Source organism: Syngnathus acus, chromosome 1 (genome assembly GCF_901709675.1).
Source record: "Syngnathus acus chromosome 1, fSynAcu1.2, whole genome shotgun sequence".
NCBI classification, from domain to species: Eukaryota; Metazoa; Chordata; class Actinopteri; order Syngnathiformes; family Syngnathidae; genus Syngnathus; species Syngnathus acus.
The window spans coordinates 3053637-3080183 of NC_051087.1; the positions used below are offsets into that span (position 1 = coordinate 3053637).

The 26547-nt window shown below is 46.4% G+C and overlaps 1 protein-coding gene across 3 annotated transcripts; it reads right to left on the bottom strand.

Moving 5' to 3' along the window:
• Positions 1 to 5124: 5124 nt before the first annotated feature.
• cxxc4 (CXXC finger 4) lies at positions 5125 to 24774 on the bottom strand. 3 transcript variants are annotated; one of them, XM_037258047.1, is made up of 3 exons: positions 24299 to 24774; positions 22183 to 23132; positions 5125 to 6764 (listed from the first exon to the last, which is right to left on the bottom strand). In XM_037258047.1, the coding sequence occupies exons 2-3, from the start codon at positions 23005 to 23007 to the stop codon at positions 6720 to 6722; spliced, it is 870 nt and encodes a 289-aa protein (XP_037113942.1). In that variant the 5' UTR covers positions 23008 to 23132; positions 24299 to 24774; the 3' UTR covers positions 5125 to 6719. The 3 variants fall into 3 exon arrangements, with proteins under 3 accessions (XP_037113942.1, XP_037113935.1, XP_037113948.1); XM_037258040.1 differs by having other exon boundaries at positions 24295 to 24774; XM_037258053.1 differs by lacking the exon at positions 24299 to 24774 and adding an exon at positions 23366 to 24232.
• Positions 24775 to 26547: the final 1773 nt, after the last annotated feature.

The window sequence follows — 26547 nt, forward strand, 5'->3', positions numbered from 1 at the left end:
GCGCTCGTCAGGGTGCAACCAGCGTGACCGCGCGCACCTGTGCACGTGCACTTGACCACTTATTTTTTTTTGGGTGGGGGTGGCGGGGCCTGCCTGCCGACGGCAAAAGCGTTGATGTCGGGGAGGGGAGCAGGTAATAAAAGCCGGCGCCTCTGTCACAAAACTCTAAGCCACCCCCCCTCCCTCCCCCACGCTCGTCTTTTAAGTGCTGCCTGCATCAGGCGGAGCGACACACAACACAAAGACGGGAGCGAGGAAGACGAGAAGAAAGGCGACGGAAAAAGAGAGAGAGAGAGGAAGGTTTTGGAAGCCCGTGGCTGGAAGGATTGATTTTAAATGTGGTGCAAAGGCAGTGTTTACTATCCTCTCTGGCTAGCCCCCTTTCACAGCAGCGCCGCCATCAAAACAAGATTTGCCCCCAACCCCTAACCTGACAAATCCACACCCCAAACCCAACCGCCAGAAAAAACGTCCAGAAAAAACGTCCATGTATTATTTTGAAACAGCAATACATAGGCAAACCTAACGATAATTTAAAGAGAATATTTAGCCATCAATAGTTTCAAATGCTTTCGGAGGGCACCGAGAAATGACTCTGGCCAGCCAGCAGGAGATTAGTTAATTGATTAGTTTAACAGTTGCTGATGAGTTTTAACCAAGGCCCCCAAAAGAAGTTTTTTCCTTTCTGTGGGCGGCACGGAGGAAAAGACGTTCTCTTTTTCCGTGGCAAAAACTCCGATCAGTCGCCTTCACACATTCGAAGGCGAAAATTCCCTTTCATGCCACGCAGGCCCGGTTCGTAATTATCACGTTGTTGGCGGCCATTAGGCGTTTGATTTATCGTCCTTTGGCAGGCGGCGACAGTGGAGGTCTCCCCCCCCTCGTCCGCCCGCCTCGGACGTGTGCGAAATGCGCGAGCGCGTGGAAGGCTGGGGGAAGGGGGGGGGGTCGGCGAGAAGCATATGTCTACGCTGTCACACAGCCACTTGTTAGAGGAAGTTTAGCCTCGCTGTGCCTCCAGCCACTGCCTTCATTATTAACAACATGTCTGCCCTCGCGGGAGACGCTCCAAGGTAACATTGTGGACAGAAGAAAAATAAGAATCGTGCGAGGTGTTCTCTTTTGACCAACTTCCTATCATGGGACTCCCTTGAGTACTTGGCCGCCATTACTTTGACCAACACGATAATTGCGATGATTTGGGAACGCAGGTTGGAGTTGACCAACTATAGACGATTTCATAATTTTTGTAAACAATAGTGGCGTGCAGTCAAGACCTTCAAGCTGTTCACTGCTGGCCCAAACAATATCAGAGGTGGCATCAAATTAGGATACAATGTCGTATCTGTTCACATTGGTATCGGTAATGTCACATTAATGGCTCCGTATCTAGTCTGTATTGAATCGATAACACGTGGTATCGTATTGTATCGTATCATACTGTGTCATATTATATCCTGTTTCGTTGCGATGCATCGATGTTGGTATCGTGCCAAGTCGCATTGGCGTCATATTGATATCGTGATACTGGTCCTGTATTGACTTGGATTAATGCCAATCTTTCACGACTATCTAACTCTACTAGTGATGTTGAAGAGGACTAGCTTTGAGTAGAAGGCAGCATTTTTTTTCTGGTTTTGCATCCCTTCATACAATTGCCAATATGGCATATGCAAAAAAAATAAAATAAACACACACACACACACACAGCGAAAGGGAGAGCAGGAGCAGCCATCAGTCAAAGAGTGTTGGCGCTGCAGGTCTGGGGGCATTTACATAGATAGATGATGGAGAGATTATGGGGCGTCGAGGTTATTAATCATGCCGCTGAAGAGGAGGAGGAGGAGGAGAAGGGCGCCTGCTTGGTGTCACTCTTCTCTCCGGGGATACCGCTTTACGCCGCCCGCATATGTCTTTTGTGCCGTTCCCCGCTGCTCTATTGGCCGCCTCGCTCAACCAGAGGAATTGCAGCAGGCACGCCGTACAATCCAATATGGCTGCAGGGGAGGTGTTGTGCTGACAAGTCAACCAGCACACCATAGATTCACCGACACACTCCCAAATTTTGAATGGAAATGGCGCACACACACACAGGGCTGGAATATATTAATGGCATTTCTATTCATTCTAGTGGGGAAAAATAATTTGAGATACGAGTGCTTTGAGTTATGAGCGTGGTCACTGACCAACTTAAACTCCGAATCATTTCTTTCGAGATGTTCATTGATTTTCTTGGTGCTCATTAAAGTGTGCGAGTGTACCCGATGAAGTGAGGGGAGCTCTCACGTGATGAAAACGACGTCATCCTCCAGAACCATCGTTTGTCAAAACAGGGGACGTTTTCATTTATGTTAAACCGTTTGCTTGCACGCTTGCGTGCAATCCAGCCCTGCTGACTGATTGCCTAATTCCTCCGAGATCTCCCTCCCTCTCTCTCTCTCCATGCCGGAGGAGAAAGAGGAGGATGAGGATTGGGGGATGGGCCTGTGCTGGATGTGTGGAAATGTCACCAGCCGTCATGAAGCCCAGCGCCTCAATCAATCAATCAGCACGCTCTCACCTCCAGGCGTGTGCGTGCGCGTGTGGACAATAGGGTCAGGACGAGAAGGAGGAAAAAGACCACAGAGAGCCTCAACGCACCACTACCGTCATCCTCTTCCACTTGCGACTGTTGAGAGGTGGAAGGTTGAGTGACAAGTGGCTCGGGCGTGTTTTTAGTTTCGACCCAAGGAAATAGAAAACAGATTCAAGCACCGTGTTGTCTTTCTGAGATGTGGTCTGAAGAGTCTAATTGGATCATCTAATCTTCATAGGGCTGAATGACATCACTGTTAGGCTACAAAAAAAAAATCCTCCACAAGCTATAACCCAACTTTCCGAATTTAGCAAATCCACTTGCAACCCTCGTGTTGCCTTTTTGCAAACATCCCTCCTTCACACGGTGTGTTGGTGATGGGGGGGGAATGTCCCCCCCCCCTTAAGTGTGTACCAGTGCTTCTACGGCCTGTCATATTGCATCAGCGTGCTGCTGATTACTTCCACCTTGTCTCCTTCGTCAGGAAATGATTGTGACACGCACTCACACCCTGCTTTTCCCCCCGCATCAATATGCGTGCCGTGGAGAAAAAACCGTGCAGGGTAAATAAATAATGAAAGACAAGGCTGGAGGAAGAAGGAGGAGGGGGTGCTCTTAGGCCGTCTTGTTATGTGCAAGCACGGCCGCGTTCTCTCAGTGTGCCTTCGCCTCATGCTGGGGCACACAATGTTAGCGGGGGGACGTATAGATGAAATGGGAAGGTTTGCTCAAATGAGACGTCACATGCTCATTGAGGTGGAATCAAAGTGACACGTTCATTTGACTTCCGTCCCACTCTGTTAACATGCTAATTCTTACAATTGAACGTGGGAGACAAAAGACGGTCTGTCAGCTGGTGGAGAGGATGACACGGGGACCAAATATGATATTGATAAAGAAGTGGAGAGATTTTTTTTTGACTGGCAACGTACTTGCTAACAAATGTAGCATTTTTTCCCAGGATTCCACGAGGTATCGACTCGTGCGTGTTGGAGTAAAAAAGCGACTTTGTTTGCTTAAGTAAAGGCGTAAAGTGGACAGTGGGGTCAACAATTCATGAATTTTGCCTGTGGCCAACAAACAATGACAATGTCAATCAAAACATTTGAAAAAAACAAAAAAAAACATACTGTTGAAAAAAATTATATACATTTTTAGCTTCTTACAGTTCAAGACGTCTGCTTATCTCGCTCCACACCATCAAATGATTGCATCTCATGGGAATCCCGTTTTATTTGTCCTGCAACTTTAGCTCAGGTATAGCATCAGCTAACATGAAATATTCCATGTGAACGGTTCAGACTGAGTTCATCACAGGAAAATGTTTATTTCTGCACTTGCTCCAGAGGGGGGGGGAATAAAAGTACTATAAGACCAAAAGCTAACATTTTTGGATCTAATTTGTCACTAATATGAATGGGCAATTGTCAAATTAGCATCTAGAATTACAAAAGTGCCAAAGGGGGGGGGGGGATATCACATTCACACCCAAATACATGTTTCAATGGCAACAGGCATCAACCGACGGGGTTTGGGGTGGTTAATTATAAAAAAAATACACCCCAAAATGCTAGCGCTAGCTTGTTTTTCAAATCCATGACGGTCAAAGTATATAACTTTCTACACCCTAAGGACTTTTGGATCTTTTATTTACCACTTCCCATTAGTCATTAAAGTTGGTCCATCTGCGTCAGCCATTCAAATGTTTCATTCATTTTGAAAATAATAATAATATAAAAAACCTGGCCTTCTGTGAGGATTCATTTCCTTCCACGGGAAGTCACCAACTCGGGCTGTTGACGGACATCATCCTCATCATCATCACCCCCAGAAGCCTGACGACATTTAATCCCAAACGCAGAGCAGGCCATGTGTGTCTCACGGTGGTGGGATTAAAGCAGTCTGTGATATTATTTAATCTTGCCGGCCAGGGAGCGAGCAAACGAGTTATCCGCCCTCTGATGACCGGCGAGGGAGCGAAAATAAAAAAAGGGGGGGGGGGGGGCTATCGAACGCTGAAGACGCCATGCTGCCGTCAACATGGCGGGCTGCGAGAAGGAAGCTCAATTTGGGTGATTGCGAGCAGCGGAGCAGTCAGTCCTGGGTGATTTCATCCTGATCCCCCCCCCCCCCCCCCCCCTTCTGCCTGAATCCCAAAGACCCGGCAATCACTCTGAAGCTGGCGCTATCTCAGGAGCACATCTCGCCTTCCTTAAACCCCTTCCTCCCTCCCTCACACAGTACCCGCCATCATCCTTTGCCCCCCCCCCCCCCCCTTCTCCCCAACTCTTCTCTACGCATTCTAGCATGACAAACCACATGGGATTTCGCTCGTCCTTTAAAGTCTGCTGCCTCCGGGAAGCACTCTTCCCCGGCGCAGCGTTTTAGCATTCCCGAGAATACGTGACCGGGGAGGCAAAACGGCGGCGTAAGATTTATCCTATCACCTCCACGTCAGGGTGGTGGATTTAAAAACAACAACAACGATGAGTTTTTTTTAGCTAATCTTAATTCATCCGGTTCTTCTGGATTCAATGTCAGGACGCCCATAACGTACTTGAAGTTATTTTATTAGAACACATAAAAGCATCACAACAACAATATACAAATTCTGAAGTCGTTTTTAAAACAGAAAAAACACATCTGCACATGCAACAACAGGGTTCGGGACAATGAGGAACCGAGGCTGGTTTCACACGATGGGGGACAATTCCGATTTGTGGCAAAATTCGAGAATGCATCATGATAGCTAAAAAATAAATAAAATAAAAACTGCGAGGGGTCAGATGATGCATATCGGGGACAATCTGGTTTGAGTGCAGTGTGAACGCACAGATTTGATATAAAATCTCTCGTCATCGAAACACACCTTTTTAAAACTGTCAATGGTTCAAAACTGAAACATATTACAAACTATAATAAAATATTGCCAACTCACCGGACATTACGCTTAAAAAAAAAGACCTTCACTAACAACTCAGGTGAAACTTACAAAGATGAGTTGCCTTATTTCATTTTGCATACAATCCTAATATGCTATCTGAATATATTCAATTCAGTTAAATATTATTGGTTACTTATGTTGATCCTTGCAAAGTTATTTTCCTGCAATTTGGGCATCTTGTTTCATGTCCCATCAGGCCATATTGGATAAAAGTCAGTTGAAGGAAAAAAAAAAAGAAAAAAAAAAAATCAGGATTATCGACTTGAAATCGGAATTGTGCACTTGGACCAGCAGTGTGAATCCAGCCTTACGGGATCATTTTTAAGGGGGGGATAACGGAGCGACCCCCCCTCACCCCCCACCGCCCCCCCCAGCTCCAGAACAACACCTGATATGTTCAATATGTATAAGTGTACTTTCATTGGTGTCAAAGAGGAAAGGGTTTCATGACAATACCGTCGCTGACATCCATCCTATTTTTTTTTTTTTAAAATACACCTCCAAACTCTTCCATCAGGATCCCCTCCAATGACATAAATGCTCAAGTTTTTTTTTTTTTTTTTTTTTAAAGTGCAACCCACCACACAAGACAATGTGCCCTGTATTGCAGCGTGTCATCACAAATCGAAAGAAAAACGGAAGGCGGGGGGGCTTTCTTGCCTCACCGAGACAAAAAAAAAAAGTTGGTGCTGAAATGGCTTCCGGATGTTTCCTGGGAAGTGAAAAAAGCGAAATGGGGAGAAAAAGAAGGTTGAATAATTATTGCTCCAGAGTAAAGTGTGTTGCGTTTATTATCGATCCAAATGTCCTCCCGTCGGGACGGCTTCTGTGTGGTTCCAAAAAGATTGTCCTTTTTCCAGTTCTTTCTTTACACGAACTCGGTGGCGGCGGCGGTCCATTCCCGCCCGGCCGCCAACACTGAAAACACATTCATAAGACACCAAAAATATACATTATGATACTGTCAAAAGGTACAATAATTACACCGAAAAGAAACAACATCCAGTATGTTTTTGTCAAATTCTCCGTCCCGTCAGGTATGTCCGCTTTGTATTCCGCCCTCGGGTCCGTGTGTGTCTGTGTGTGTGTGTGTGTTGTGTGTGTGCGTTTTGGGGGCGCTTTGGGTCACGTGCTCCGAGCAGACGGTCCACGGTCCATCGTGACCTCCTGTCGGTTGATGGATGACGGCGGCTGGCGTGTCTAGAAGAACCACCGGAATGCTTCGCCATTAGTGACCGGCGTCCTCTGCGGGGGGGAGGACGGGGACAAAAAGCCAAGATGCAGGTTATTGACATGTTGAAGCAAAACAAAAAGTGTGTCGGCCAATTAATTGGCTATCAGAATTGTAACCTGCCAAATATCGGAATAAAAAAAAAAAATCCAGTTCTTGGTCTTATTTGTACCATGGCCTCCACAAACCAATTTTAGGCTGGTCCAGATTTCCACACAATTCCTCCCTCATAACCAGGAAGTCATGGCGACAAGGCCGGTGATGATGAATAAAAGCACTTAGTAAAAAAATGTCAAAAACCCAGGGGGCCACTTTCAAGCACCAAAGCGAGCAAAGCGTTTCATCCGAGATCCAGCCAAGGTGATTACATCCACGCCCCACCTCCACCCCCAAATAATCACCACGCTGCATGAAATATTCCATTCCAATTCCCAGGAAGCAACAATGAGGCATTTAATTACTGCGCGCTGCAGCCGCAGTGAGGGGGAACAGTGCATCATTTCAATTTGAGCCGGCGCCAACGGAAAGCTCTACGGCGGAGTGGCAGCCTCTCCTTTCCCAAACTCATTTAGAAGTCAGAGACATAAAATAGCGAAGCCTCCCACCAATCCCCATGACCAATTAGCACTCTTTTTATTTTTTCTACACCCCCCCTCCTCCTCCTCGCTCTCATTTTTTCCCCCCCTGCTGTTGAGTGGGAGGAAATGGTGCATAATCACAACTAAAATCACTTTAGCCTGAGTGGAGGGCAATTTTGCATTTTAATGCCCTGTGGCTTCTTAAAGGCATACTGATGAGCGTGCGCTCGTCCACGGCGTCAAAACAACAACTCCGGACGAGACGTTTTTGCTCTAACTTTGTGTTGGTCTCACAAATTAAGACTTATATGACTTATTTGCCAAAGAGAAGCACTTAGCGTGTTTTTGTGCTACAACAAACAATTCCCGGGTGTTTAATGGGTGCCGGACGCGGCCATGTGCCATCATGGCCAATTCAAAAAAAAGTCACGAATGGACTTTGCGAGAGAGAAAACAAACAAACACAAACATTAAGCTTTTGAAGGCTGAGGAACATCTCATGTCGTGTCGTTGTCTAATGGTGCTTTTGGAAACGATTACCAAATGCTAAAATGATACACAACGGATGCTAACTAACAAGCAAGTGGGATGCGGTGTGCTAAAAATTCAGATTAAGAAGGAAATTTTGAGTTTCAGCACAGTGCGGGGGGGAAACAATTTACGAAACAGCACAAACATAAAAAAAACAGCAAAAGATTATCTGTATACAATTTTGCAAAACCAAATATTTAAGTGTATTTCTTTTTAGCAACATCAGTAGGTGATTTTTTTAAACAAAGCACACAAGTGCAACAATAATACTTTGAAAAGCGTGACCTAAAAGATACTAGTTAAAAATACTAGTCGTAAAAAAAAAAAATGGCGGCATTTGCCATTGCTTCAACAGAAGCTGAGCTGCACTGTGTTTGAATACCCCAAAAAGTTAAAACGTTAAAAAGTTTAATGCGAAACGACAACATGACTCGGGCAGCCAAAATTATTTTAGTAGTTAATGAAAAGAAGTCCTCAGTTCATAATGTGGTCACACCAAATTTCAAAGTTACCAAGTGTTGTCACATGACATGTTCACTTCTTAGCAAATTGACTTTTTGCCATTATTGCTTTCACGGCGTTGGCACAAATATTTGCCGTACTAATGACTTTACTGCCGCGTTAACGCAAATCTTCTGTGCACATGTGGCGTTACCAAATGGGACATTTCGGTCTCGAGCGCAATGCTTGTTAAGATCCGTGTCAACAACGGAGAGCTGAGCTGAGGTGAGAATGCTTGTGTTAATCCATATCCTTACATTGATCAGTCGTCGGTGGAAGTGGGACGGGCGAGAGGCGATAATGACCCTGATCCGGGCACTTGGCATGTGTTCGTTTTGTTAACTTTTCACCGCATCGATCTGCCGAGGCTTGAGTCGCCGCTGGGAATTGCACGCTGAGGCCTCGCCACGCAACGCCGGAGCGACCGCGAAGGCTCAATTAGCAGACTTCCACCTGAGACATCCCTATCCATCCATTTCTACATCTTAGGGTTGTTGTGCAATTTAGATTATGGGTTTCAAACCCAAGGAGCGCCACAGCACATTCAAACATTGCTGCTAAAGGGGATTCGGGAAAAAAAAAAATCGGAAGCGAATTTGGATTTTTCCATAATGACAAGCATATTTTTGACTTCATTTAAATGCTATGATTTTCCCAAATAATATTTGGAATCGGCGATTCTGCAATTGGGGAATTTAGCGGAAAATTCAAAATGGTTTTCAAAATATAGGGCGAGGAGCCAAATGTTATATTTACATACTGTTGACGTTTTCTCGGCAGTTGGTCGCGATCACGTTTTTGGCAAATGGGGAAAGCGACGCACTGGGACTGGGAGAAAAAAAAACCGCACAGGAACATCATGACCTCAAAGGTAAGAACCGGACAATCTTAAGACGAGGAGAGGAAATTGCCAGAGATGGAAAAGGCAAGGTCAAAAAATGGGAAGGGTCGACGCGGGCACGACACCCTGAGGTTTCACCTCGAATCAAGACGGCGTGGCGGCAGCTCAGCCCCTCGTGAACGCCGCGCCGTGTGCAGCGGAGCATACATAACAAGGCGGCTGCGACCGCACACGCAGCGGGAAGACAATTTCCCGCTCCGGCGGCCAAGTATCGACGGGCCAAGCGACGTCTCTCGACCTCAAATGAAGCGCACGTCCACGGTAGACGGCGCATTCTAAATGCCAGCTTGCCGTGATAAAGACGAGGAAAGAAAGGGGGGGGTGACACGTGGCGGAAGAATTTGCCGCTGATTGCGGCTTAAGGTCTCTGGACAGCCGTGACACCCTGTGATCCTCACTCGAGCTGGCAGGTGGGGCTGCAATGCCGGCTGATTGAAGCCCGATGGAAAGAAAGGAACAACTTGAATGGGAAAAGTCAAAGTCCAGGCACGTTCCCATCGAGTGCGACCGCCGCGGGGGTGCGAGCAGGACGGCTCATTTAGGGTCTTGTGTACATTCGTACTCCACGTTCGGAATCTCAAGGTGGCAGTGGAACCTTGAGCCATGTGAAGCAGTTGTTTACATCTCAAATAATCTTATTTGACAGAATAGAAATGATCATTCTGATAATTCATATTATTTTTCTGTTACTGGTTTGTTCTGTGTCAAAACGGAATCATATTTGCCCATTGCTTTCCGATTCAATTCTTCAGTTCATGACAGGGTGGCGACTGGTATAATCTTTCACTACCACAGTTGTGGAATCAGAATTCAGAATTTGAATGAAAAACAGTGGGCAAGTTAAAAAAAAAAGATCACTTTGTAAAAACACGCCTTACTGAGCTTGTTAAATGCTAAGTTAGTGAAGGAACCATCTGTTGTGGTCCCTCATGGCTTGGTGGAGGCAAAAGCCACATTTCCATTAAGTGGTGCAGTTCTACTCACACCGCATGGATTTTTCCTGTCCCAATTTGAGTGCTACCGTACGGCAGGTATGCAGCCCACCCCGGACAGCTCATGGCTCCAAAAACGGGGGCAGTCAGAAATATGAATATTGCCAATTCCAGGAGGTCCGTTACTTGCGCTACTCAAGGCAGGACTCGGTCCTTACCCTCTTGCGTGCTTTTACGCTATTGCATTGAAGTGAAAGCAGGTGCACATGTATCTGAGGATAAGCTCCAGCAACCCCCCCCGCCAAATAATAAAAAGGCACAGAGTCCACAAGCCTGCCCCCCGGTCTACCCCGCAGCCTTGGAGTCACGCTGAGCCGCGGCCAGTGATAAACCACTCAAGACGATGAGGGCGATAATGGCAGACGCCGCCGCGCCTCAGAATTCAATCAGCGCCGGCACGTCAGCGCGGATGAATGTAAAAGTGAAATATGCTCGCCGGCGCGCGCTAAAAGACGCCGCGCGGAGCGGGGGTGGGGTGGAATGGGGGGGGGGGGCAACAACAGGCGAGGAGGAGGACGGTGAGCGGGGGCGGAGGGGGAAAGCGAAGGAAAAATGAAAATGATGTGTCTCTTCTTTTGGCGGCACAACCCCGGCGGCATCCTGAGCAGACCGACTTTAAGCGCAGACGGCGAATAAATTACCCTTTTGAACTTGGGGTGATTGCAAATGTGCCCCGCTTTCTCCCGAGACATGTCTGGCGCTAACCCCCTGCTCTCGGCTCCCCAGCGGGCGATCCAATGATAGAAAAGCAATCATTGGGAAAGTCTAATTCAGACCAATTATTGGTTTGAGACGACCACTTGCGCTAAAGATGGTGAAGACAATCAGACAAAGGTAGCGGTGGACATATTATTGCTATCGTCTTTCTTGCGTCGTAAGCGATGGTGCGAATGTTTTGGCTACGGAATATATTCAACAACTGCTGATTGAATGTGAAAATCTTCCGCACAGGGTTAGCAAACTTTTTGTGACGTAGGATTTTGCACCCAGGGTCACCGATTCCCAAAACGGTGCCTCCAGGTTCCTAACACTCTCAGTTTTGCTTAATTTATTTCAAGGTTACTGCTCTCTAAAACAGTTTTGCTGGGTGGTCCGTACAATTTGACCCCTCCAAAATTAACATCTTAATTTCAAGGATAGACACGGGTTTATCGGTTCGAACAAATTTGTCTCGTTCTTGAACCACCGATAAAATCCCCAAATAAATTCTGACGAGTCGGTCTGCGAACAATAGGCGATGACGCCATGCACTGAAATCAGGCTGGCTGTTAAGGCTGGCTTCTCTGCTCTCCCTCGGAATCAGGAGAGCAGAGCCGGGGATGATTTTCATCACGCTCAAGTAGGGAGGCGGCGCACATTCCGTCGGGCTACGAAAGAAGCGGCGAGCGCCACTTTCAGCGGTGCAGTCGGCCTTAACTGATGGCTTATATATTGCCTGTCACTTTATTCGGCGGGAATATTGGGGCGTTGCCAAGCTCAAACCTGGAAGGTACAGCAATCCATCACCTGTGCTGCAGGCTGGGGAAGTGGAGAGGGGGGTAAAATCTCATCTCCAAGCTTGTAGCCAATATTCCCGCTACTCCAATGCCATTTATAAAAGATACCGCTTGCCAAGGCCGCCATGACGGACGGCGGGGGGGTGCTCATCTAGTCGTCCGCAATTTCAATGACCCCGGGCAAGACGCCTCAAATCATCATCATAACATTCTAAATATGGCGTGGAGAGTCCAAATTGTTTTTAAGTGCTGCATATACTGACTAGTAATTGATAAAAAGTTTAATTTGAGAGCTTGATAAAATCTGTCCTGTATTTATCGGGAATGGGAGCGAAGCGTGCACGCACACACACAAACACAATCGCGCTCATTGTCGTGTGATCGATCGCCGGCCGTCGCAAATGGTTTTACTCCAAGGTCCAGCTTTGCACCGAGCGTCCGTTAGGAGCAAATCACGCTAAGTGTATTGCGGGTGTTTGTGAGTAATGAGGAATTTGGGAGTTTTTTGCTGAGTCGGCTCATGCGCCGAGGCGGTGAGGTCGGGGGAGGGGAAGGGGGGGGGGGTGTGTGATGGTGTGCTTAAGAGCTGCGAGAGGCGGGGTGGTCACAGGGGGGAGATTAGGCTTGGGGGAGCGGCGGGTGGGGGGAGGGGCGGCGGAGGAAAACCAAATCCATCTCCATCTCCGAAACATCCTAAAGCAGATTACTAAATTCAGTGGGAGGAAGGAGAGAGAGAGAGAGTGAGAGAGCAGGCGAGCCCGAGATGAATGAAGGAGGAAGCAATTAGCCTAGATGCAATTCCAGCAGCGTCCTCTGACTTGATTTTCTGACCTTCGCAAAGTCTCTTGCCAAAATATTACCGCCGTGCAGATGGAGCACATGGCGACGGGCCGCCGCAAGCGCGTCGCTACCAGTCCATGCAATCGCAGCGACCACAGGATAAGATTAGCATATTTTACGCCGTGGGTGTTAAACTCAAGGCCCGGGGGCAGATCCGGGCCACCGCATCATATTTATGTGGCTCGCAACGCAATACATGTCAAAGTTCCGTGGCATAATCTGTACGAAAATTTCATGAGATTTGACAAAACTTTGTTAATCACTCTTTTTAGACTCAATTATTAAAGAAATTATTATTCTTGAATTCTGATTTTAAAACTGGCAATCACTCAGATGGATATTAAAACAATAGAGGATTATTTTCACCGTCATAACGGCTCTTCTGAGGGAAGCCATAACCCTAACCGTATTTTCCGGACTATAAGGCGCACCTAAAAACCTAAAATGTTCTCAAAAGCCGACAGTGCGGCTTATAGTCCGTTGCGCCTTATATATGGACCAAATTCCTAAATTTAAACTGGCCAGAAGCATTGTGTCATGAAATCAATCATAAGTGGCCCACTGAAGACTATGAATCATCAATCAAAAAGACTATGGATCATTATTTTGTGATTATAAAGTACCGTATTTTCCGGACTATAAGGCGCACCGGACAATAAGGCGCACCTTCAATGTATGGCCCATTTTAAAACTTTATCCTTATATAAGGCGCACCGGACTATAAGGCGCACCATTAATGCATCATGTCAGATTTTTAATCCAAATCAAATCATTCTCCATTTTATCTTTTTTATTTCAACTTCAGACGCAACAAATTACGTTATAATCACAAAATAATGATCCATAGTCTTTTTGATTCATGATTCATAGTCTTCAGCGGGCCACTTATGATTGATTTCATGACACAATGCTTCGGGCCAGTTTAAATTTAGGAATTCGGTCCATATATAAGGCGCACCGGACTATAAGGCGCACTGTCGGCTTTTGAAAAAATCTTAGGTTTTTAGGTGCGCCTTATAGTCCGGAAAATACGGTAATTTGTTGCATCTTAAGTTGAAATAAAAAAAGATAAAATGGAGAATGATTTGATTTGGATTAAAAATCTGACATGATGCATTAATGGTGTGCCTTATAGTCCGGAAAATAGGGTATAAAGTGGCCCTCGACAAAAACCAACGGAGCGTCCCCTGTTGTCACGCTGGCTTTAAATATTATATTCTTCCAATTGATAGCCTCGTGGATTGTTACACCCTCCAAATTGGGAAATGCGAATATGCAGGGTTTCACCGAATATGGGCTACATGCAAACGCATCTGTTCCCCCGCTACGGACACAGCCGATTCGCTGATGTCAGGGCAGATGTTCTCCATCAGCCGCTAACGGCGAAACACCTGCTGGATACGTGACATCATCAGCTGAGATCCGTCTGCTTGTCATGTGCCTCAGTAGGAGTTTACCATTAAAATCTCGGGGATATTTGCCAGCTTGGCCAGAGGAGCCGCTAATGCGCGGGCGTCTAATTCCGAACATCACAGGGGGAATGTCATTTCTGGGAGACGGGCTCGCAGACGCTACGACGCTTTAATTTGTCACGCGAGGAAAATCCCTTCCCACACAGATGGGAGCCTGGGCCCGACGCGCCCTTGGGTCAGAGGCAGCCGTCTGCAGTCAAGATCACCTTCCAGTCGGCGCCGGCCTCCATTTCAATTAGCTTTATATAAGCACCCTTGTCCGAGCGGGAGCATCTCGGGCGAGCGAGGCTGCTGGGAAAGCTAATTCCTTCGGGAGAAAACTTCAAGAGGTAGACGCCGACGTGTACGTCCAACAGGTGAGATTTTAAGGTTAAAAAAACAACAACTTTATGGATTAATTCCCAATGACTTATTCTGTTTGTACGTCCAATCAGATTTCAGGATACTACACATGCTGCCTCACAAATTTAAATTTGCTCTACCCGTATGCTAGCAATGGAACACTTTCTTTAACCAACCAGATTTAAAATGTGTCCTCTCAGCGCCAAAGCACTGGCGCTCGATGACATTAGCGTTTTTCTGTCCTCTGATTGGCTGGCCAGACCGAGCAATCATTACACATTTAATAAACATCATCTCTATGTTATGCTAATGGCTAAATATAGATTCAAAGCAACTCATTTGATGTATACGGCGCAGTGGCGTGCATTTTCCCGCAGCATTGATGGTTTCTATAATTGCGACGTGGTAGATTAAGTCAGCTAAATCCCCGCTGGAGGCCCAGGTACCAAACGCACGGCCCGCCACTGAGACGTCAGGACATCAATTGTGAGCGCGCAAATGTGGAAAGACGTGCAGGACACGCGTTGGATGTTTTTGGATACCTGAGGGATCGGCGATGGAAATCCCCAATTTCCCAGCCAAGTCGCAGGCCTTTGAACAGCCAGCGAGTGCAGCGAGAAGCCGCGTGGGCGTAACCAAGCTCACGGCGAGGCAACGCGCCGCAACTTCTGTGAAATGGTAAATTGAAATGCAAAGCAAGGACGGGGCCGCCTTGTTTGGAGCAGATTTCTCCGCATCTGTGTGGGAGCCCTGGAACTGTGAGGGTCTTTACGCACAACGCCGCAGATTTACTGTAAATCAACATAATATTTAGGTTAGGCTTAGTGACGACAAACAGCCCGAGTGGAATCTTTATCGACGCTCAATTGGGATGAGGTGCAAACTTACCTATCTTGCGATTAAAATTTTATTCAAAAAAATGTTGGGATAATATATTATGGTTGCGGTTGTCTTGCTTTTCCTCATCTAGACAAATGCGAAGGAAGAAACAGGTCGTGGGTTTTCCCCAAAACCTGATCAGTTTCAAAATTTTAATGATCATTAATACTGTAGTACGTTTTCCTGAGAGTAGTTGGCTTTTGTCGTCGCCCATCTGGTGCATGGAAGAACAGATTTTATTGACTAATATTTGAGCATTACTTGAATTTTATTTTCTCTTAATTTTGTCATCAATTTATGTATTATAAAAATCAAGGTATTTTGGTAATACCTTTGTTTGTGTTCAATATTCTGTATTTTTGCCAATATTTTATTATTATTAAATTGTGTGCCATCAATGTTTGGATACTTTAATCATTTTGCATTATTCTTACAAACACACTTCCCCCCCAAATTGATGTGATTTTTTTTCTACATTTGTATGTAGGATAATATCACTTTTGAATGAAAATATGCTTTGTAATGTTAGTTATTTTCACAGTTTAAATACATGCAATTGTTTTTATTTTTAGGCAGGGCATCAATTGAGGGTTCTTTGTATTTTTTTTTTTTGCTAAGAGTATACAAACTTTACAATAAGGCATATCCGTCTAACCAATTACTACCAACCAAGCTAGTGCTAGCACGTAACATTAGCAGTCCATGCTACGTTTGAATCAGCGGAAGCTAACGCGGTAACGTAAGATAAGAACATCATGAGCTGAGTCATTCCACCTCATTTGATGTTCCCAGTTGGACTGAAATCATACACCGCTCAAGCAAACATCTTGTGACGAGCGAAAACAAACTGTGAACGTTTCAATAGTTCATCAGCAGTGGGAAACAAAAGGGGAAGGAAAATGTCCACCTGATGATCAACCATCGTAAATCCTCCCCATTGCCCGGGGGCCACAGCCCCACTTCACACCTCAGTGACACGATCTAACCTCAGGCTTTCTGTCAAGGAGTGTGGGAGAAGTGGGGGGAAGGGCAAGGGAAAAAAAAAAAAAACTTGAAATATCTTTCCGGGCATGGTGTCAGATGCTTGCCATGAAATATTCATCATGTGCTAGCAGAGCCACAATAGAGGAGGTGGCGGCATGTGAGGATTTGACTTGCAGAAATGGAGACGCTTTAAAAAAAAAAAAAAAAGGCCCACATTGGCCGATTTATATCGCCGTCTCCGGCTGTCACTCACATTTCACTTTCACCTCAGCGAGCTTTGACGAACGACACTCCCTGCGTTTGCGGCGGCGGCGTCCTTTGAACCAACAAACTCGAGAATTCATCCAATGCTACGAAATGACGGAATTAGAAAGCGGCACAAACGCTTAACTGGCATATTTTCTGGAATTAGCTGAGCTATTTGTAGAATTTCTTGCGCAACGTTGGCGGCTAGGCTCAGTTGATTTGGAGAAGGAGGAATTTATTTTTAAAGGAGGTGAGGCGAGGCGGGAAGAAATATTTACATTGTTACTCTAAACAACTTTATGGTTCGTGTGTTTAACGTGACGCTACACGCCAAAATGTCATTTGGGCCCTGGTTTCCAAATTTATCATGAAAACCTTCGACGGATGCGTTGATTCAAAACAAACCAATCACGTTTCGGGGAGCATTAAAGCAGTTTGTTCGCCGAGACGTTGCCGTGCGTTCACCCGAGGCTCCCCCCCCCCTCTCTCTCGCCTCTCGGTAATGACGAGATACCTTTTAACTTCTCCGCCGGAGTCGGCATCAATAATTTACCGTCGTCTGTTTAAAATTTAAAAGCGCCACACATTAACGTGCTCGCCGCACCTGCTCTTTTCACGCTTGTCCGTCCTCCGCCCGGTCTTAGCCCCCCTCCATCTCTCTCTCTCTCTCTCCTCATAAAGACAATGACAATGAGTTCTGTGTCACCACTGAAGCAGGGATGTTAAATCACACAAGGGCAGAATGAGTCGATGGGCCACGTCATGCGAGGGCATCATCCGGACGCCTCCGATTACGCTTTGTCCCTAATTGGCGGCGGTGAAAAGGGATGAATTCTTAAACGCGTTGGGGCCCGCCTGGGGACGACAGCTTCCTTGCCACCTACGGAAGCCGACAGAACATTCGCAAGGAGGTGGGGCGGAGGGGGGCGTTTAATTAATGCATGGCGGTTCCGTCCGACGGCGAAATCCTATTGTCTTGACAGGGGCTTAAGGTTGCCCTTTAGGCTGAGATGCCCCCCACCTCGTCCCGCTCAGTCCAAATTAATCTGCAGTTTTAAAGCTTGAATAAACCCGTTAAGTACGAAAATCTAAAGGCCGTCCCCTCTCCCTCGGGCTGCGGTTTTTCCCTCTGCCCGCGGAGATTGGCGGGGAGCACTCAGTGTTATCGGCCAAGGGGGAGGTAAAGGTGCGGGGGAAGGAGGAGGAGGGGTGGCGAAGGCTACAGATTGGTCTTTATCTATTCCGAGCACACCTACAACAAATTAGACCTGGCCCGCCGCCGTCGCCGCCGCCGTCGCCGCCGCCGTCGCCGCCGCCGTCGCCGCCGCCGTCGCTCTCATTAAGAGGCTGAATCTCAGCTATTTTCCTCAAGGTCCCGCTTTTCCTATCAGTTTTTTCCTTTTTTTTTTTTTGCCACAATAAGCAAAAAAAGCTTCCGCGCAGACGTGCCACCTTCACGTGGCGCTCATTTCACGTCGTCATATCGACGTGACACAAAGGAAGCCGCTGGGATGGGAGGTAGTGGGGGTGGGCTGGGTTCGGATTCTGTGCATTTTCCACGCACGTGCCTCCATGCTGCCGGCTTTTGACATTTTGCTCATTTAGAGAAAAAAAAAGGCTGAATTCTGTGCAACCCAATATTTGTCCTCTACGCCGTCGACGTTAGATCTCAAAATGTGAAAAGCACTGCTTGCTGATTTTTCTATCTGTCCGTCCATCCATCCATCCATCCATCCTATCATCCATCCATCCACCCGTCATATCATATTGCTCCATCCATCCATCCGTCCGTCCGTCCGTCCATCCATCCATCCATCCATCCGTCATATCTATCTATCTATCTATCTATCTATCTATCTATCTATCTATCTATCTATCTATCTATCTATCTATCTATCTATCTATCTATCTATCTATCAATCATCCGTCCGTCCGTCCATCCAATCAATTTCTATCGAAAAATCCCATTTGGAAATGAATAGGGGCCTGCTTTTTGCATTTCCGCTGGAGCACATCTACGTCTGCCAGCGTCACTCCCAAGCCAAAATCCTTGAAAAACAAATAAATTATGCATGCAACGCGTAACCTTCAAAGTGCCACTGAAGGTTGAATTTAAATTGTCGCTGGAGTGGGAAGGCCCGTTACGACTTGACGCCATCGGTCAGGCACACGATGCGTTTGGATGCGAAGATGGAAAACGTACACACGCGCACACAAACGAAAGATGTCGTTTGTATTTGAATACAATTTATGGGTCAGTTAACGGTATTTGACACTCTTTTGGATTATCGGGTTTTACGAGCAAACTCAGATTTGCTTTTCAAGCAATAATCATTTAGATACGTTTAATGCAGATGTCATGTGTACATAGTATGTTAACACTAACAAAAGCAAAAACAAAAAAATTCAGAACATAATATTGACTGTAATTCTAATGTTGTGTATGAGAAAGTTTGCGACGACAGCACGTTTTCATATAGGCGTACACTTCATGAAATCATATGGCCAATGTGTGAATATTATTGGCTGCTTTTTTTTTTTTTTTTGCAGACCAGTGTAATGAGCACATATTCCTATGTGCCGCCATTTGTTTTTAACCATAACCTAGATTTGGGTTATAATGAAGGCAAGATGAATCTGTCAGATGACAACTGTCGGATGTCAACATCATTGGTGTCAAACTCAAGGCCCGGGGGCCAGATATGGCACCGCCACATCATTTTATGCGGCCCGCAAACGACAAATTGTGCATTGACTTCATGCGTCAATACTAAAATAAACAACTTGTCTTTACTTTTAAAAAAGCGATATTGCTAGCATTTTATATTAGCATTAATCAAAATATTTTAATGGTTTTTACAAGTCTTAAATTTTAAAAGTTTTTACTAGTCTTTAATTTGTTCATCAGTTTGTTTTGTAGACCATACTGAATATAATAATGTCATGATGGCCCACCAAAGAAAACTATGACTACGATGCACCCCGCGACAAAAAAAGAGTTAGACACTTTTCTCCGCCAGGCTAATCCATCCCGCTAGCACGAAGCAGTAAAAGCGAGAAAGGGGCATGCCGCCGAACGGCGTGGAGGCGACATTGGGGCGACTCTCGAGGGCCTTGCATTAGCGCGCGAAATTAAAGAGGGGGGTATTAGATTAAATTGCCTCTCCGATTTCAGGGGTGTGAGTAAAATTCTGATTTGCATTTTTCTAACCGCTGCTTAAGATATAATTAGTTCAGGGTGATTCCCATGTGTGGGAAAACGCTGACAGCCAAATCTAACTGGCTGCCAGTCGCTTATCATCACTCGCAAGGCAACAAGGTAGATGAAGCGAGAAGGTTTGTGTGTCTTCGGGTATTTCGCCAGAGTGTGGATGTCGAACAGTTTGTCACTGTTGGCAGAAGTTTGCTTCCATCGTCTACTTTGGCTCCAGAGGAACAGTGAACTGTAAATAATTCTAACAAGACAGGGTGATGCTCTTTTGAGACCAAAAAAAAGTCTGGTGAACCATTTCTACAATTGTCAGTATGAGAGTATGAGAGTTTTGGTTAACGGAAGACATGAATACTTTCATCATTGCTGATAGCGTACTCTTTGTAGCTTTGGTTAGCAAATAATGTCAAAAAGAAAGAACTGGACTGCTCTCGAAAGACTCAAAGGGTAAAAATAAGTTTACACCGGCGTCCTGTACAAACAACATCAAACCGGTAAAGTGATTTGCAACTTTCCAACATAAAGTAGCCCAAAATGCCACCAACGTAGAAGTAGCGGCTAACGTTAGCTTGTTTACAGAGCACGTTTCGTAAAGGGCATGTCTCGGCGTCGTTAGCGAGGCGAACGGCACATTGCTCCGCCCACGTCAGATGGCAATTTAGCGTTGGCCATCTGGCGAGGCTTCCTGCTTCCAATTAGGGCTCATTCTGGTGAATTCCCCTACTAAAAGTTCCAGCCTTGGAATTCGCCCAAAATGGTGGCTTTGAACCAAAATGGACAATTTTGTGTTCAATTTCTTACGTAGGGGTCCTTGAGATGAAGCAATTTTTTTTTTCCTCCCTAACTTTCCAGACAACCTTTGGGGCACTGTGTTTGACACACATTTCTACCAGAATACACATGCAAGCAAAACTCAAAAGAATCATCTAAAAGCAATCCAAGACAATATTTACACTCAGGCACCTTAAAAGAACTGAAAAAAAAATCCCCAAAATATTTCCCCACATTGACATTGCAACACATCCGCAAACAGGAAGTTGTGCAAGTGTAATTACCGCCATCCGAGTCCATAATCAAAATTAGTGAAATTTACAAAGGGCGCTTTTAAAGGCAAGTGCAGATTTGTTTTGGTGAGTGTACCCTTGCATTAAAAAAAAAAAAAGTGAAAAAAAAACCCCACACACCGTGACACGGACTTCCCGGGACATCTGTTTGAGACAGCTGTTTGTACACAAGCTTCCGATTGCCACCTACGTGACGTACCATTCATAGCTGTAAGCCACGAGAGGAACATTTTATTGTAACATAAACCTGGGTGCTGCCATCATTCCACTTTTGATGCACGTAAACGTCACAGACGGCAAACTAAACAAACTTTCTGCCAAGGGAAGTCATTGGTTTAGGTGCTAATTTCATTCTCTTCTGATTTCTTGTCATTTTCGTTTCCTCACGATATCATTTGGGGATGCTTTGGGTTTTGTGGTGAAACGTTTCAGGATCAATAGTTTTTATGGTGCATTAGTTACTAGTTAAGGGAGGGAAAGGGAGGCACCCCCCATTCTTACCTTGGGAACTTTCTGACTCTGCAATCCCCACACACTTTTTTTTACACCCATGAAAACGTTCATATTTTCTTTCTTAACACTTTTCTCTGAGCTTCCCTTGAATGCATCACAAACTGTCATTGTCCTTCCAATTTTCACTCATCTCTTTGTTTTCTTTTCAATTATTTCTTTGGCCACTAAGGAGAGCAGCGGTTGAATGCGAGTCGCCGATCATTTAATTTTGGTCACCCCGACTTCTGAAACGATGGCCCTGCTCGTACGACCTCCCAATTGATTGGAAATTTGACGACAAGGCCATTGCCTTGCCGAAATCCTTTGTTGCAAAATTGTCATCAAAAGCTCAAAGAGGAGCTGCAGTTATTCGTGTCCGTTTAGGCCCAAATAAAGAACCCAGGCTCAAGTTGGGAGGCGCTTTGAGAAATGCCATCAGCAGTCCCGCCATAGCTTTCGGCATCTCTCCGCGGTCAGAGGCCGAGGCTTTGCGGGATATCGATTCTCTCCGTCCGGAGACGGTTTCCATAATTGGTTCAAATGACCGGGTGCCGAGAGGGATAGCTCTCTGCTGAAAACCATTTCCCGGCCCCGCTTGGAGGCGAGCCAAGCGCCGGGTTGTTCGGATATGTTCCAGCCCCAGTCTGACTGGCAGCAATTAGGGGTGTCTGAGCCAAGCTCAGCTTGCGCTTCGCACAAACACCCCTAATTACTGCCAATTAGGCTAGGCGGGTAGGCAGATTTGAGAAGCCGGGGGGATGTTCAGGCACGGGTGGGCATGGAAACAATTTCCAAAGGCTTAGAACGTGACTGGATGAAAAGGTTAATGCTTGGGAGCGCGCGGGGATAATCGAGGGGAGGGGGGGGCAAAACAAAACGGGGAAGCCGAGCCCCGGTTCTCACCTCCAGCGACGAGCCGGGCTTCTTCTTCAGCTCCTCGCATTTCCTGAACTTGCAGATCTGGTGGCCCGTTTTGCGGTTCCGACAACTGCTGCAGACGCCGCAGTTGATTAGCCGCCTGCAGGGCGCGCAGACCCCGCACCTTTTCCTCTTCTTCTTTGCCGGGTTTCCACTGGATGCCGAGGAATTATTCTGTGGGCAGTCTGCCAGATTGGCAATTTGAAACGCACTGTCTGTAACGGCTGCCGAGGCTGCGGGGGAGTGAAGGGCTGTCATGACGATGACCCCGGGAGGTAATGAGATGCCCCCTAAAGCCGGAATAGCTGAAAAAGTTCCAACGCGTTCGGGGAGATTCATTATCTCTGCTTCGGCGCCGCCGCATTTCAGCTTGTTCATGCATTCTCCCGCTAAAGGTCTGCAGTGTTCGGGGGATAAGGTAGAGAGGAAATTATTATTTGCCATTTGCAGCGTCTCTGGCGGCACGCCAGGCTTACCCGGCCTCTGGGAGTCATTTCTATGCATGCCGGTCCTATTAGGGTTTATTGCCGCTGATTTCCTCCCCCAAAGCATGGCGTTATCGCAGTTCCAAGGGGACATGCCAATCCTGGCGCTGGGGAAAATGGGCGTCGTGATGCGGGCGATCTTGGCCGTTTGTGGGAACGCCCCGTTGGTTTTGTAAAAGTTGGCAAAAGATCGGTACCTTTCCATTTCGGCGTTATAATCCAAAAGCTGGCTTAATCCACCGTCCTGGAGATTATCCTTTTGTAAAAGCGACACGTCCACGTTTTGTCCGTTTTCGATGCAAAGCGCGCTGGTTAGGTTAGCCATGGCTGACGAGGGCTTGTCGGCGTTTAAGGACGAAGCGGGGGTCCGGCTGAGGTGACTCCGGCCTTTGTCGAAACTCCAGATGCTTACCGACAGCCGGGTACCATCCTGAACTATCCGGTCCGGTTCTACGGGCGGGAAGAAAGGACCGACAATTACACATTTTGCCACTCCGGCATTAAAGGTGCACATGACGGTGTGTAAACAAAGCCGACGCTACGAGTCGGGCCTGATCTCCACGGCGAGAACCGTTTCCATGCCGAGGTTGCTTTTAACACAAACATATTTGAAAAGTTATGAAGAAACATCAAATATCGTTCAACTTAGAAGAAACAAGCCGCCACAAAGGGCAGATCCTTACCTCATGCCTGCAACTTAGACAACTACTCGAGAAGCCAACAAGACCATCCGTGCATCAAAATGCCTCACCTGCTACATTTCCCTAATGACATAACACCAAAAGCCACAAGAGAATTTGGATCAAGATCATGGACCAACTGGTGTCATCCGGTTTCTGCGTGTGCTTCATTTCCTCTATCTCTCACCCCGGTCTGTCTGGATTTGGTTTCCGCAGATAAAAGCCCCATTAGACCTATCTCGCCCTACTTCCATTACCTTTTTTTTCTTTTCACTCACCCCACCCCGCCTCCTCCTCTCACTGTGCCTTCCCCCTTAATTGGCAAAGCTGATCCATTGCCGGGACATTAAAAGGCGATTCAAATCACTTCCATGGCTCAAAGTCTCCCAAAAACATTATAATCACCACGCGGAGAGTTCAAACGGGCTCAATATGCTTAAAAATATGCTTTGTTTTCATATATCCAATCTAGTCATCAGAAATGTTTTAAAGCTAGATGAGGAAAAAAAAAGAATACATCATTTCCGCTTGTAAAAGTGACACCACGAGCAAAACCCGCCACCAACACAGTAAACAGAACCTCCTCCTCAGCCTAATGATCAGCCCTCCTCGGGGTGATTATTACTTAATCAATTCACCCGTGGAGCAGAACATGCGGGGCCCCCCCAAAGGCAATCAAGTCTGGCTGCCATCGATTTCCAGCCTGTAAACAAACTTTAGCGAGATAGAAACGTCCAATGCCTACATGAAGCTCTGGAGAAAATGCTTAAGATTAAAATAGGGTCAACAACTGAATAAATTGCAAATATAAATTATTAGTAAATAAAAAAAAAAAAGAAAAAAATCCCATTGTCCGGATCACTTTACATGCAGGATCCAGATGACACGCTTTGAAGTGAGGAGCAGGAATGTAGTCGGGTGCTTTCACCTACCTACCAGGTTCCCGTTGAGCGGAGCTCCTGAGGCGCTAGCAGCCTGCGGCTGTGCGCAGGCACATTACCGCTGAGAGATGCGTGGAGCGCGGCTTGCAGGCGGTAGAAGAAGACAAAAAAATCCAAGAAAGAGACGCGCGGACTCCAAAAGGCGCTCAAAACAAAAGAGCCATCTTTTTAGTTGGTAGCGACTTTGTTAGCAAAAAAAAAAAGTGCACGCATAAACGGTGTTTTTTTCCCCCTCCCCCCCTCACAATAATGACGTGCTGGTTGGAGGAGTGGGAGTTGCTGTGCGTCCTGATCCCGAGCTTTGTGGAGTGTGAATGCGCGCGTCTCTCCGACTGCCTGCCTGCTGCCTGCCTGCTCGCTCCGCCGCCGCCGCCGTTAGTTGCCTGTCGCTGCGTGTGGCTGATTGGTGCTGAGGTGAGGACGCGGGGATGTGGACACCTACTGATCATTGGCTGGAAATTACTATAGAAACACGCAGGGGAGGGTGGGGGTGTGTGTGGGGGGGTGTCAACGCGTGCAGGGGCATATATGAGCACCTGCACATTGATTTATTTTTATCTCTAATAATTGAATTAAAAAGAAGGGCTATACGGGCGGCACAGTGGACTCGTGGGTATGACTCTGCCCCACAATTCGGAAGTTGCCATGTTTGTCCCCCGTCCTTGGTTGTTTTTTTTTTTCAGGTTTCCCCGCTTCTTTACACCTTTCAAGTTCATTGATGAGGCAAACTCATGTATACAACACCTGGCCCAAAAAAAACCAAAAAAACAGAAGCACCAATTTCGAAAACACGCTAATGAACACAAACTTGTTCAATATTTACCATTGCAAAGCCGTGTGTGTGTGTGTGTGTTTGTGCACGTGCAATAGTTCTGAGCCGCAGACAAAGACACGAGCTTGAACAAGTGCCGATTACAAAATGTCCTAAAACTCTTACTATTCTTAAAAAGGATTTGAGAAAAAAAAAAACTCTTAATCATCCCGCTGATTGCTTTGCGAATTAATGTCTAACGTGTATCGCAAGCCATTTGAACCACCATAAAAGTGACGAGGGCAAAAGATTGCCATTGTTATAAGCTCGGCGAACAACTGACCTAAACACTTGTGGGCTTGTGGCAGTAAGATGCCACAAGATGGCGCCATAGTGACATTAGCCCCCATCTCAGTAAGGGGAGGGGTGAACAACCGCGACTCTTAGTAGCAAAATGTGAGTGCACGCACAACAAAGTTCATCGGCGTTCGTTGAAAGTCGCAAAAGATATTTGCCAACATTTTTTTTTTTTTTGTCGCAAGACAAGCACTTGCGAATGTCTGGCGAACCTTTGCCGAACATTTGTGACCTTCAATGACGAGAATGGAATATTCACCCCTTTCGTAAACGCTCAGTGGGATAGGTGAGGTCACCCACCCCCCCAAAAAAATAAAAATAAATCCCATGTCCAAAATGATGCTGCAAATGATGTTTCTCTGATTCGTATAAATAATTAACGTAAATGGCCCATAGTTAAGTCGTTTACCATGTGCTGTTCCAAATCGTGTCGAGTTGTGTTTCAAGAAAGAACCGAAAATATTTATTTGTTGAATCTGTAACGTTAGAATTAGGTTTGCGAGTTTTTCCAGATTCTCTGCTTGACTTTATTCAGAATAGCTTCCCGAAACTGCGACCCCGCCCTCATAGATATTTTGCAACAGTCTCTTTTGACTTAAGGATGCTTCAAAGGTTCTTGATAGGGTTGAGGAGGCCATACACACCTTCACACACACACATCCTTTTTTCAATAGGTCGATTAAGACAATACAGAACGCACAGCCAATTTGTGTGTCTCCCTCCCTTCCTCCGTCCGTCCGTTCGGAGACGGCCATAATGGCTCGAACCCTCGGGATTCATCACCATTATAAAGCCGCCTGCTGGCCACACGTGCCACGCTCGCTCCCGCAGGCTCACGACAGCGTTCGCATTTATTCCACGAGCCTCCCGCGTGACAGCGTGCGCTCTCGGCTCGTGTCGGTGCCTGTGGCTTTGGGAGTTTAAATGAAATCACCACTTCAATCGACGTCCAGGATTATTACCCGACGCCCCCCCCCACTCCCTCGCACTTCGACGCTGAACATTTATTCCGGGCTTCAGGGTGTAGTTTGGAACAAAGTAACCGTGGCGTGCGTGCTTCACCTCCTCAATTTCACGTTGGGGCCAATTATTAATTAATCGTCCATGCAAAATTGATTTATAAGCCCCCATATTAA

What these genes read in the sequence shown, in the direction of transcription:
- cxxc4 (XM_037258047.1), bottom strand. Translation starts at nt 23,007, where the DNA reads ATGGCTAACCTAACCAGCGCGCTTTGCATCGAAAACGGACAAAACGTG. An exon ending in AGCCCGGCTCGTCGCTGGAG is followed by an intron (nt 6,765 to 22,182) that starts GTGAGAACCGGG and finishes TCCCCCCCGCAG; the next exon opens with AGGACGCCGGTCACTAATGG.